This window comes from Agelaius tricolor, unplaced genomic scaffold, assembly GCF_023055355.1.
Source record: "Agelaius tricolor isolate 1412-34295 unplaced genomic scaffold, bAgeTri1.0.p SCAF_32, whole genome shotgun sequence".
NCBI lineage: Eukaryota > Metazoa > Chordata > Aves > Passeriformes > Icteridae > Agelaius > Agelaius tricolor.
In genome coordinates this window covers 2208531-2221836 of record NW_027269292.1, presented here as the reverse complement: position 1 = coordinate 2221836, position 13306 = coordinate 2208531, and the positions used below count along the sequence as shown (strand labels likewise).

At 43.0% G+C, this 13306-nt stretch overlaps 1 protein-coding gene across 1 annotated transcript; it reads right to left on the bottom strand.

Annotated features, from left to right (window-relative positions):
* Positions 1–1000: 1000 nt before the first annotated feature.
* PCTP (phosphatidylcholine transfer protein) lies at positions 1001–10779 on the bottom strand. The gene is made up of 6 exons (XM_071451328.1): positions 10354–10779; positions 7457–7574; positions 3882–3961; positions 3379–3550; positions 2655–2722; positions 1001–2097 (listed from the first exon to the last, which is right to left on the bottom strand). Exons 1-6 carry the CDS (start codon positions 10552–10554, stop codon positions 2026–2028), a joined length of 711 nt encoding a protein of 236 aa, XP_071307429.1. The 5' UTR covers positions 10555–10779; the 3' UTR covers positions 1001–2025.
* Positions 10780–13306: the final 2527 nt, after the last annotated feature.

Sequence of the window (13306 nt, the reverse complement as noted above, 5' to 3'; positions counted from 1 at the left end):
CACAATCTTCCATGCAGATATGAAGCCTCATCTCACAGGCTGGAACTTTTCTTCCCTAGTAATACAAGATGGGTGTAGTAACCCAGACTTAAACTGAAGTGTCACAGCATATTTATGTTACTTTAAAAGCCCACAGGGAACTAAAGACAAGATCTGATGTTGCTTTCATCTCACATCATTGCTTAGTTGCTTGTAAACAGTGGAAGAGCTGGGTTTAGTATCTGCTGTTTAATCAAACGTGTTTTAATTTAGAAAGTTGTGTATAGCACAAGAAACTGCCTGTGCAATGATTTCAGCATGGATATGTGAGCAAAGGCTGTGTATTCTACACAGCCAGTGCAGGGTCTGCAGGAAACCCAATTCTCAGCAGGATTTACAATGGAGCCATTCAGCCCCCTGAGCCCTCAGCACACTGCACACACATGGATACCCTGTCTTGGTGACAAGTAACTAAGACAAAGTGAATTCATGATTATAAAATGCTGTCAGTCTTCCTCCTGCTTTCACTTCCTTAAAGACTAAACAAAATTAGATTGTCTGGAGAGACAGAATTTAAAAATGACCTATTTTATACATGATTCATCTTTGTGCACATACTCAGCTCACTAGGTACATGCTGCTTGTAAACATTTCAACTCAAATTTTAAGGTAGGTTTACAATTACAGGAAAGTTTTGGACTGTTATGGCATAGAGGTCAATTTTGTTCAGAAAAAACTGCAAATTAATTAGTCTGCATGATTGTTCCAGGAAGATTCATCCTCCTTTTAAAATTTTGTTATATCATGTTGTGTAACACTGTAATATTCAATCCAGTGACAGTCTCCAAGTTAAACACATTGAAAAATGCCTGAACTGCTGGCAGAACACAAGAATCCTGCTTAGTTCTAATCCAACTTATTCTTTCAAAATCCTTTAAAAGTAAGGCAGCTCACGGTATCAGCCTGTCATTTGTGACCTGCCCATGGAACTCTTAAACCTAGGAGACAGAACAACACTACATGGACAAAATAATGATTTATTGGAAATATTCACACAAGGTGTAAATGCATCATTTCAATTGTTTATTTTTTAACAACACAAAGCTACTCCATTACCAGACTCATTCAGAAACAGGATTTGATTTACGAAAAATGTTGAATATTTTAAATCCCTGAGAATGGTGTCCTCTCATTCTTTTATGCACTCCCTGTCCCTCCTCCCCCTCCCCACCACCACCCCAAGAAAAGGTGCTGGAAATTTAATTTCCTGTTCAGTTAAGCTTTTAGTCTGTCACCATCCATTCTTTATATCAGCATGAAATTTAAAAATGCAAGCAAGCCCAAGTTCCACATCAAGCTCATCCACATTCAGTGGCAGGCACCCAGTTTAAAATTACCTCCAGTTTCAAGTTGGTGCCCAAGCTGCTTTATAGATAAGGCTACTGACTCTGGAGATAAAACTTGTTCCCCTTAAATCAGACATACAAGAAGTCACCTCCTTTTTCTTCTAGCTGGACACAAAGAAAAGTTTTTACATTTCATACAGAAGTAAGGAGCTCTGAATGCTTTAGGCTCGATCTTTTTACAGCTGGATTTAAGGGAGCTTAGCACCACAGACTTCTATTGCACATTTCTAGTAATTTACATAATTCCTCAGCATTTTTTAGGTTTATATCAGGCAGGGAGTTTAAGAATGACAAACTTGGGTAGCAAAAGCAGATCCAGGCAGAACACATGCAGATAATCTGAAGTCCAAGTTCAGACATTTTTCTAGTAAGATTGTTGTCTCTTGTGCAAGGATGTAACATATCCAACACAGAACTCCTCTAGTTGATACCTGACAACCAGCATAAGCAAAGCATGGGGAACAAGGTTAAACTTGAGTATTTTCAAAAGCTACTTTGCCAGTGGCTAGCTCTTCAGTCGAAAAAAATCTAATAAAACTCAAGGCATAACTCAACTAAAATAAAATTCTTTCCAATATTAGAGGTAGATTTTATCCAGTGTAAGAGCAGAGATCTAGGAATGAAATGATTAAAATCAATTTCAACACCTATGTGTCTTAGAATAATTAAGGCAAGCTTTTTGTATATCCTTCAAGAAAGCAGGCACGCCACTCTGTAAAGAAAAAGGCAGAAAAGTTATTCTTGCATAATGAAACCAATAAAAACTATAAGCAAGATAAGCATTCCCTTTATATATACGAAGGACTTCAAACAGATACAGTTCTAAGATCTAATATCCAATTTTCTAAGATAAAGTCTAAGATCTGGTACATAGCATCAAGCCATTCTTTGAATATTTTGGGAATAAACTGCATTACTGAAGTTTGCTTGTCTTGAGGCTATTCATATATTCTCTGAAACACAGATTATTTGGGGTTTGATACAGAAATTTACCTGCCTGGTTGAAAAACCAAAGGAGTTTGACAGGAATTAAAATAAGTAAATTAATAAATAAGTAAATAATAAATAAGTAAATAAATCACGACCATTGTCGTGAGAGCATACAATAGTGAGACAGAAAACATGGGACTGTGTAAAAGCTAGGAACGTCGATATATCTGTTTCAGAAAAAAAAAATTCTGCCCAAAACGTAGAAGATGGGTATGACTGCAGTGAATTCATTGCTTGAAACAGATTAGCCAAAAACCATTATCTGTATCCTTTCCTTACCTTGGCAGCCCAGTTGACCAGCCAGGTTGGAATCATGCCACCAGGATTATCAAAATAGTACATATAGACTAGAGAGGAGAGAGAAGTTACCAGATACCAGTGACCTGAGACTCAGCTCTAACACACTGTGACAGAAGCTGTCAGTGTGCATCACTAAAGCACCAACTACAACAGTTCTACTTTAAATTCTGCACAAAAAATTCAACTGGTCCTGAAGTGAAATGTGAAGTAAATACAGGCATTCCCTGTTTACCTCTGGGAGGCTGACAGAGCCAAAACAGGCATTTAGATTACTGTAAACCATTTTTGGCACCCTGTCTTATAAAATAAGACTGTCTTTAAAAAATAAATCTCAGACAGAAGTCAAGTTCTAGGCAAACCCTTTAATCTATATATCTGTCAAACACAATACTTGAATCATTGCTGAGTTAAGAAAATTGCAGCAGAGTCTCCCCAGCTGAACTGTCTGGCAGGAAATAAGTACAGACTGGGGATAGGATGGGAGGGCAGAAGGAAGTGGTCAGTGGACTATTCTTAACCACCCAGCCCAACTGCTACATAAAAAGATTCTTCACAGTAGTGCACTGCAATGGACATTTCCAAAGGTTTCATTCATTTTAAAGTAACCCTTGACTTAAAATTTCCAGTCCCCCTCTTTGTGTGTTTTGCTAATATATACACTCCCTGCCTACACTACTTGTCACACATTTTTTTGACCTCTTACCTTTACATCCAGCCTTGCCATCACTTTCAATTACCAGGCTTTGTTTATAGCTCTTAACTCTGATAATACCAGGCTTCTCAGGGCACTGAGGAACAGCCACACTTTTTGCTAGCACAACCCAGATCTTCCTCCCCTGCACATCCATCTCCCGGCACTCCCGGATATAGACATACTGCACTGCAAGTTGAGGAGCCACGTCAAAACAATGTCACTTTGAGGGATGAGGAGCTGACAAGTGAATTCCATCACAAACAGCCCCTCCTTCAAGTTATTTCTCGTGTCCTTACAGGATTCAATCCTGCAGAGCAGTAATTCAGCTCTGGGAGCTCTAGCTCTGTGTGGGAAGAGGCACCCACACTCCTCTTCATGCCGTATATTCATGTAACACAAGGACTGCAAGATCTTAGATCAGTGCAGCAGAGTGATGGAATCACTTCATTGCTGGGATTCCTGGATGACCAAGTGGCAGAAACTGCAAGAGGAACAAAAACTTGAAAGGATACATCTCTGTTTGAGAGAGGAAAAGGGTACTTCACTTCCCAGTAGATTACTTTTTCACCATCATATGTTTCCTCATATAGTTCTACAGTTGAAAGAAGAAGACTGTTAGATATTTTTAATTTCTACTGCAACAGAAATATAGATGGCACCCAGAACTGCTCAGATTTCTGATATGAACACATTTTACATGCAACCCTGATGTCAAAATTGATAGGTATGTAGAATTTTAGCAGTAAAAGACATTAAGAAGTTCTGTACCAGGATTGTTCAGGAATCAAATACACAAAAAACGTGGCCTGGTTTTTTTTTTTGGCTATTGGATTAATTGGTGGGGAAAAAAACCACAAAAAAAATCCAAAAAAACACAGAACAAAAAATGAGAACAATTCGGAGGGCAGCAGAGTCAAATTCCTTTTCCAACAGTTTGCTCATTCAAAGCTTTTCCATCTCAAAACTTTTTCCTCACCTGTGCATGTTCTGCACAAGTGTAAGTCATGAGTACAATGTGCTTTTTCACAGGCATGTCATCACCCTTGTAAATTATACTGAATTAACATGGAACTAGGATGAGTGCAGCTTTCTAAGACCTGAAGACATCTTACATGAGGATTAATGAATTTTGGAAAAGCTGTCAGGAATTTCACAGCAGTATATACATGCAACAGCAAACTAGAATCTTGAGCAGTTTATGAGCCTTCATTACACCACCTTCAGTCTGCCTGGAAACTCAAATCAGAAGGCAGCAGAATATGAAAAAAAAGTAACCTAAGAATAGTGCCTAAAACATGGCAGTGACTCAGTTGGAGAGTAGTCTGGCATGAAGGAGAAAAAGTAGTTCTAATCAAACCACATAACTGAGTTTGAAAACCTATCTACAGCACAGCTTCCTTCCCTGAGGCAGCAACTGCCACTGAGGGCAAGAGACCTGATGAGCCCTGGGGCTGAGCCAGGGTCAACTCCTGCTGCCTCAGGGTCTGCAGTAAAGAAGAGTGTGATCCAGAAAGGTGGTTCACCTTAACAGTCACAGTGGTCTCTTCTTCCTTTACAGCAGACTTGTGCCTGAGGTGCCCCATATCCTCCAAAGCCAGGTTTTTGAAAGTGAGGCCAGAATAAACCAATAATCTCACTGACAAGGCAAGAACAGTGCCCTAGATGGGAGATTCTTTCCCTATATCATATATTCCAAACCAGGATTCTGTTGGTATGCCTTGCAGATCAGCTGTCACCCACAGAAACAGCTTCTCCTCTTCTCCAGCTGGAGCAGCACTGGATGCACCTGGTGCTGTAACAACCCACAACATTTATGTTTTCCACCAGAGGTCACTGGAGCATTGGATTATTCTCTTAGCTTTCACTCCTAACCACAGAGATTTCCTTTAACAAATGCACCATGACACTGTTTTAAAGACCCCAATACAACTTTTATTAGCTACCTCATTTACCTGTGTATTTTTGCAAACACAGGAAAAATCATAAACCACATCCCACCTGCATTCACTTCAAACCAGAATATTGTGCATTTTAATAATAATCTGATTTCTTTTAGCATCACTACAAGAGATCACAAGTCTGTTCTATCCATAATAGGGACAGCAGCACTTACTGCTTCAGCAGTCAGTTATTACTGTGAAATTGTTGGGAAGTCTGATCTCAATCAGGAAGGTGCTGCAATCAGGACTAGCAAGTTTCAGTATTGCTCAGGCCCAACCATTTTGCATCATGCCACAGAAGCACGTGGTACCTCAGTCACAACTTCCCTGCTGAACTGGCAGCTGCAGCACAAACCAGGCCTCAGGCTGTCCACATGTTGTGGATAATCAGAAGCATGCAGAAGCTAAAAAGGCAGCTACTTCTGCTGTGAACAGATTTTTATTTCAATGCCAGCCAGCAGTTCAGCAGAGAATTCTCCTTTGGACTGCCACTTGAATGGCTGTAAGAGCACCAAGGAATAAAAACAGTAACACCAAGAGCAAGAAGGCTCTCAATGGAAGTTTTCTGGCGTTTCTTCCCAAATGTGAAAGAAAAAACCCAGGTTGAACTGGGGTTACATTTAAAACATTGGCTAGCACTTTCATCATATGTATCATCCTAAAAAACAGGTGGGCTTGTGCCAATTTTTAAGTAGGAAGGAAAGCATTACATTATATTTAAGCCCTCTAAGAGTTAATTTCTGTGAAATGCTGGACTTAAAGCACCAGCACAAGTATAAATTAACAGATGAACAAACCATGGTCAGCAAGGATATAAATGTCAGCTCTGCAACATTATCTAGTTTTAGTTTAAGGGTGTAGCTTCCCCCAGCAGCTTCCTTTCTTTTCTCTATGAAGGAATTAAAAAAAAAAAGTAAATGTTTATTTAAGAAGCATTCATTTCTCCTAAATGCACTTAAAGACTACTGAAGTAACTCAACAGAGTATTTTTACATCCAATACAATAATGCTGAGTTCCACTCTGACTCTTTGTTTCATTAATGGCAAAATGGCTTTTGCTACAAGAAAGCTACTGAGCATTTTGACTTCTTAATGAAGACACTACTCCTTAAATTTGACCAAGACTGACACAAGTTAAATTTATGGGTCTCTGTATCAATGCAGCCACTGGAATTATCAGCAATCATTCACCATGGATCTGTCCTAAACCTTACAAGCACAATATTTAACAAGTCTTTGGTTTTTAACACTGCTCTTTGTTCAGCAAAACACTTAGATCACTTTTCAGTTTTACTGGCCTGCTCTGAATTCAAGCACAGGCTTTAAAAGAAAATGCTCCCCATCTTTAAAATATATGGATTACTAGATACCTACATCAGCTGCACCCTTACCTTGTTACTGCTGACTTAGGATGTTTTAACACCATATGGATATTCAGGTTTAATGCCCCTTTTCAAAGACAACATTAAATAAACTTAACTAAATTAGTTATTCCTTTCTCTGTAAAAGCCATACACTCTTGATACACCCATTCCTGACTGTAAAAGGTGCCAAGAACAACCCATGCTTTCAGGAAAAGATATTCCATCATGCATCAAACTGGTGAAAGCCTGAGGAAAAATTTTCATAATGACATTAGTCTTTGAAATAATCTCCCCAAGGACAAATTTTAAGACTCAGCTGGACAGGGTGCTTGTCTTGACTGTGCTCTCACCAAGGAAGTTGGGACCAGATGATCCCAGAAGTCCCCTCCAACCTGCTATTCCATGATGCACAGCTCCACTGCCCTGTGCAAAGATGCACAAAAGGTACCACCCCATTTCTCTCCAAGACATGTACTAAAATTTAACCTAAGCATTACAACTAGAAGTTACAAGTGCTCCAGCATAACCAGTGATGCCAATCATATGCTTTAACCAACATGGAAAGAATTCATTCCAGAGGAAAGAGAAATACTGTTAAGACATTAGAGATTCCATCTCAGTGTTTACTTGTGCATTTGCTGAGTGCAACCTTATCCCAAAAGATATTCAAGTCTGACCCAAAGTCTTTGGAGGCAGTAACTTCAAAATATCTTTGAAGAAAGTTTTAGTGGGAACAATTAATGTGGATTCCAGCTTGCTTTTACACTGCCTAGATGAGCTTACCTTTAACATACTGATCCCACTCTTTTCTGAAATCCAAGTCCATGTAGACATCTGCACACAATTTTGGGGGAATGTCAGCAAGACCACCAAAGATTTTATATTCATAAAGTCCTGATTGCTGTGGAAACAGAATGAAGAGAGGAAAAGTCACACAGGAAAGGGAAGTACTCTGCATCAGGGAGAACAGCTGAAGGAAGTTAGGTGGGGCACAAATTACAAATCTGCTCAAGAGCTGTGAAGGCAAGTACTCAGAAAACAATATAAGATTCAGTCTTTAACCTCTCAACTTTTTGATCTATACATGAAAGTGTAAATCCAGCCAGGCTGACCTGCCCTGCACAATGGCTGTTCCTTCCCTTACACCAGTACCCTTTTACTTCATCAGGAGCTCCAGAGGGAGCCTGTTTCTTCATAAACACAGTCCCCTTTTCAGCTCCAGTGCTCAGTGTGGGCTGAATGCTGCCCACTCTGAGGTTTACCAGAAGCATTAAATTCTTGTGGCAAGTTAGTTCTGCTTACACATCAGGCTGGGATACAAGAATGCTTTACAATGTCCATGCTTACATACAATGCACTCATATGCCTTGAATATTTATCAGGTATTTTCTTTCAGAAAGCTGTATGCACTGAAGGGGTGGGATGCAGGATATCTCCTGTTTTAATGTTACTTTCAACATATGGTAATTCCATCTGTGTCTATAGAGCAATGTTTGTACCATTGTCAGTATGAGTTCAGGACTACATTAAAACAATGAGAGTTCAGGACTAAATTAAAACAATGAGAGTGTTTCAAATATATAGTGTAGAAATCAAATCAAAGCATTCCCAAGGAAAGGAAAAGAAGGCTTATACAACATTCTGCTAGTGAATAGATGAATTTTCTTCTTTACCTCGCCTTCACAAATCAGCTCCAGAAGATGAGGATTTGAAGTACCAGAAAACAGTAATGTGAGCAAGAAGCTTAAGCTACTTACTCATCTTCACCGTGGCTTCACTGAAGCACCAATCACCAGCTTCAAACCTGAACTATTCAGCATCTGTGTAACCCCATCCACTCATCATCTTTCTATGAGGCATCAACATTTTTATTCTCACAAGAAAAACAACAATTTACAGAATGAAACTTTTCCATTTTTCTTAGGCATGTCATCAGGAGAGTCAATCAGCTTGGCTGGAATGCACTGAGCAGGAAGGCCCAGATCTATTTCTGCAGCCTGCAGAGAAGGTGGAAAGACAAGGCAAAAAGAGAAGGCAACAGGAAGAATAATTGCTGCTTTCAGCTTCCTGGACTACTGTTGCTGCAGGGGAGTTGCAGTTCAGTTAAGTGCTAAAAGCTAATTTTTCCAGTAACAACTTTAAACAAAGACCCTACTTCTAGACTTCATCTTCTCTTGCAGCAATCTGAAGCAACTGAAAGACAAAACAGTAGATTTATTTCCTAGAAGAGTCACAAGATTGGACTTGAAAAGGTCCCTCACATCCTACGTAGTCTGTCCATCCAGCCCAAACTAGGGGCATCGTACACATTAAAAATGACAGACACCTGTAAATGGGTTTTTTTAGTTTCAAATAGTCCTTTTAGCTCTACAGTCCCTGTGCATAAAAGCACAAGAGGATGAGGAGGAGAAGCCTGAGCTACTTTCCATCTCACCAGCTGCATTCATACAATAGCAGCACAGCCACTGCAGTAAGCCAGGGCTTCCCTGGTCCCATGTGCCTGGCTAAATCCAGCCTCCAGCTTCCCAAAGTTCCTTTGCCTTCATTCACTGCACCATGCATTTACAGTTCTGGGTTGAGCTATAATCCTAAAGCCTCTCCTTCATCCACTCCAGCAGGAACACCCCCAGCACCCTGAACTCCAGCAACTCACTGATTCTTGCATGGATACCTGGCAGGCACCCCAGCCTCGCCTGTGCTGTGAGCACCTACTGATAAGCTCCTCTTGCCATTGCCAGTCACCACATCCACACTGTAAACACGGACTATTTATCACTGAAGAAAATTCCAAGGTCTATGAAGTGATGGTTTTTTTAAAGAGGCTTTCCCCACCCCATTGTGACTTTAGCACAGCCGGCCCTGTATGCTTTCTGGTTTTTTCTAACATTACCATGTCAGAAATAATTTCTTAGAATACAAATATAAAATTGTCATGCAAAGAACAGCATGAAGTCCAGAAGGAGCTGAGAGGAAACTATGATCACTCAGTTAAAAAACAGGATATTTATATATATATATTTAAATATGGATTTAGAAGTCAGTATTGAATAATAAATCTCTCAGAATGAAGACACTGTCAATCACAAGTCAGTTCCTAAACCACGGAAGTTCTTTAAAGAAGTTAGTCACCCCAAAAGGGAAGAATTTCACTCCAACCCTTTCTGAACTACCTCCTGATTTTAGAGGGCGAAGGGAGTTCTGGAAAGAGGCAGGAAAGGGGGAGGGCTCCCGGAGAGAGGATGCTGTGACACGGGCGGGGCTCGGGATGTTTAGGGACACGCTCCCCTGAGCACAAATCCCCTCCGAGGGGGCTCGGGAGGGTGGCACATCGAACACCCGGAATTCCCCATCCAGCTGCTCACAAGCTCGGTTCCGCAGGCTCACTGCGGCCCAGCAGCTTTCTCATCAGCACTTAATGGCATTACTCGGAAAGCGGCTTTCTGCGAGCCTGGAGAAACCGAGCCCAGGCCTATGCGGGGAACCCGCGGCTGCGGGCCGGGTCGTGCGGGCCCCGCATCCCCGCAACCACCGCCCCCGTCCCGGTCACTACCGCCCCCCGTCCCGGTCACCACCGCCCCCCGTCCCGGTCACCACCGCCCGCATCCCCGCCACCACCGCCGCCCCCGTCGCCCCCATCCCCGCCACCACCGCCCCCCGGCCGGCAGCCGGAGCCCGCCCACCTGGTGGTACAGCCGGTAGATCCGCACGCCCATGGTCTCCACCAGGAGCTGCCAGGGCCCCGCCGCGGCCGGCGCCGGCTGGTCCAGCTCCCGGCAGGCGGCCCCAAACTGCTCCTCCGAGAAGCCCCGCGTCAGCGCCTCCTCCGCCTCCGGCGGCGCCGCCATCCCCGCCGCTCCCTCCAGCTCCGGCGGCCCCGCCATCCCCGGCGGCGGCCGGGCGGGCTCAAGCCCCGGCCGGGAACTGCCCCCGTCCGGCCCGCCCCGCTCCGCCCTGGGGCCGGGCCCGCTGAGCCTGCGGAGCCGGGGGAGCGGGCTCGGGGGTCACGGCGGGTTCTCGGGACGCCCCTGCCCCGCAGGTGCGCTCCGTGCGCGCTCGGGTTAGGCGCGGTCTCCGTGGTGGTGCCTTTGAGTGTGTGTGACATCAGCCTGGTACCAGAACGGGGACCGGTCCGTGGGTGTGATGGTCAGGGCCTTCCCTTTGGGGTGTCCCCCAAGGACACAGATTGAACACTATGGGCACATGTATTTTTGTATGTCTTCACATTTTGACAAGCAGTTTTCCTTATGGATTGTACATATGAGAGTATTGTATAAAGCACCCAAAATGCTGTACAGCTGCTTGGCAGGTGAGTGTGGCCCTGGCCCACCCCACCAAGGCCCAGCCAGCCTGGCCCAGAGGAGGGGCAGCAGGCTCTGGCCATGGCAGACTGGGCTGCACTGGGCTGCACTGGTGAGGGCAGGGTGGAAGGGGACAGAAAACTTTCACTGGGATGAGCTCCCGGGCAGGAGGAATCCACTGTGAGGGACACATTTTGCATCTTGCTCTGGCTCTGCAGTGACACCACCTATCACACTCAGCCAAGCATTAAAGCCTTCAAAATGTGACTATGGCAGGTTTTCTCCCAGGAGTTGTAAATCTGTTTTCATTACAGCTTTATTCTTCTAATTCCTGTGAGATTTTCCTGCTGAACACTGTGTCTTCAGAATAAAACAAGCAGCTCTGAGCAGTGGGACATCATCAAACCTACTGACTGGCAGCACCAGCCAATGTATTTGGTGGTAACCTCTGTGCAAAGCTGGAATAATGTAGTGTTTCTAGCTTCCCTGCCAAGTGGCTGAGCTCTTTGACAAAGAGTTCACTTATGTCAGCTGTCCTTTCCAGTTCCAGTCAATTGGTTTGCAAGCAGAGCATGAGGATTTCTGGCTGACTGGTTTGGACATACAGGCTGACCCTCATCCTTGCACAGTCCAGAAAACTTTTGGAGAGCACATTTTGGCAGAAGGCAAGATCTCACAAACTTCCTCCCAGTATGTAAATTTGATGCCAGAACTTGACCTGTACCATCTTCATAAAATAATGTCAGTAATGATAATAAATATCTACTCATATCTTACCTGCTCTCACCTCCCCACTGAGACTGCTTGGCAAACATTTCAGTTATTTTGTAGTAATCTTATGTGTATTATTATTACTAATATTTACATAATAGGTATAAATATTTTTGCTTATTTTTGTTTTTTTTTCTTTAAACATTACTTAAAATGGCATGCTCCCAGTGAGCCCAGTTGGTTCTACAAATATCAAGGGAATACATTTCTTATGGCTCATCCCTTATGAGTAATTTCTTGGCTCAGTTGACTTGAGTGAAGCTGTGCTGCCCACCCAGCTGACGAGCTTGGTCTTTAAAATGGAATTTGAGGCAATGGCCTGGAGGTGAGACTAATTTAGTTTTTATTTTTTCTTGCAGAAATATTTCTTTACTTTTGCAAAGCTTTTATCAGATTGCTGTCTCACCTCTAAGTCCCAGTGTTTCTCTGAAATAGGGCTCAGTGAAACTGAAAGAGCTTGTGGCTCTTGTTTGCACAGAGGTGACTTTGACCCAGTATGAAAAAGGAGTTGTGAGTCAAGAACTGATCTTTAACATGCAGCAAGGGCACATGCCTGTGTGATTACCTGATCTCCTTGTTTGTGCAAAAGGACTGAAGTGATCACAGCTCCATGTTGCCTATTATTTTAGGGTCAATGTTTTGCATTGTATGGTTGTCTACATGGCATCAGTAAGTTGGCTTCAGCTGCCTGACCACTCCCTGTTTCCCCAGCACTTTCATGGAAAAATAGATTTATCTCACAAGGCCACTCTAGGGACAAAAGCTTTCAAAAAAGGCATTATTACTCTGTGACCTTTTTTTCTTGGTAAATAAGGAGTGGTGATTACTAAGAAAGCACAAGCTGTTCTGGGGGTTTATTTTCTGTTTTCATGTATGTTTACGTAAGTGTTATTATTTATGCCTTGTATTTCCATGTATTGCCCTTAGCCTAGGGATATAAGCTGAAGTTTGAACCCAAGTCCTTTAGAATCTTCACTGCTGGGTAGTGGCTGTGGGCTGGGATGAGTTCAGGACTGATTTTCTACTGCTCTGCCCCAGCACTGTGGGACAGCAGCTGTGCTGGGGCAGCTGGGTCTGGGAACATGAACCAAAGGCAGCCTGGATACAGCAAAATCCAGTCCCACACATGGACCAGGGACCCAAATACCATTTCAGGGAAAATAGAGGGTTAATATTCTGGGGCAATGAGGGGGAGTTTCAAAAGTGCCCATAACTTGTTCTACATACTTGGAGGATCTCAGGCTTCAGGTTAGTTACCCTATAGTGTAGTAGTTAGCATACCTGGTTTTCAGACAGGCTTTCTGGTATGGGAAGGTTTAGCTTTTATCCCTGGTGGTGTTTAAGGACAGGTTGGACTGGGCTTTTAGCACCTGGTCTAGCAGAAGGTGTCCCTGCCCATGGCAAAGGGTTGGAATGAGATGGGATGATTGTTAAGGATCCTTCCAATCCAAACCCTTCTGTGATTTTATGATTCTATTTAGCTGCTGCTGCTCTGAGTGGGAAATATACCTCAAGGCAACTTGCTGATTTGGGCTATCAGTGGCATTAATGTACCTAAATCTTC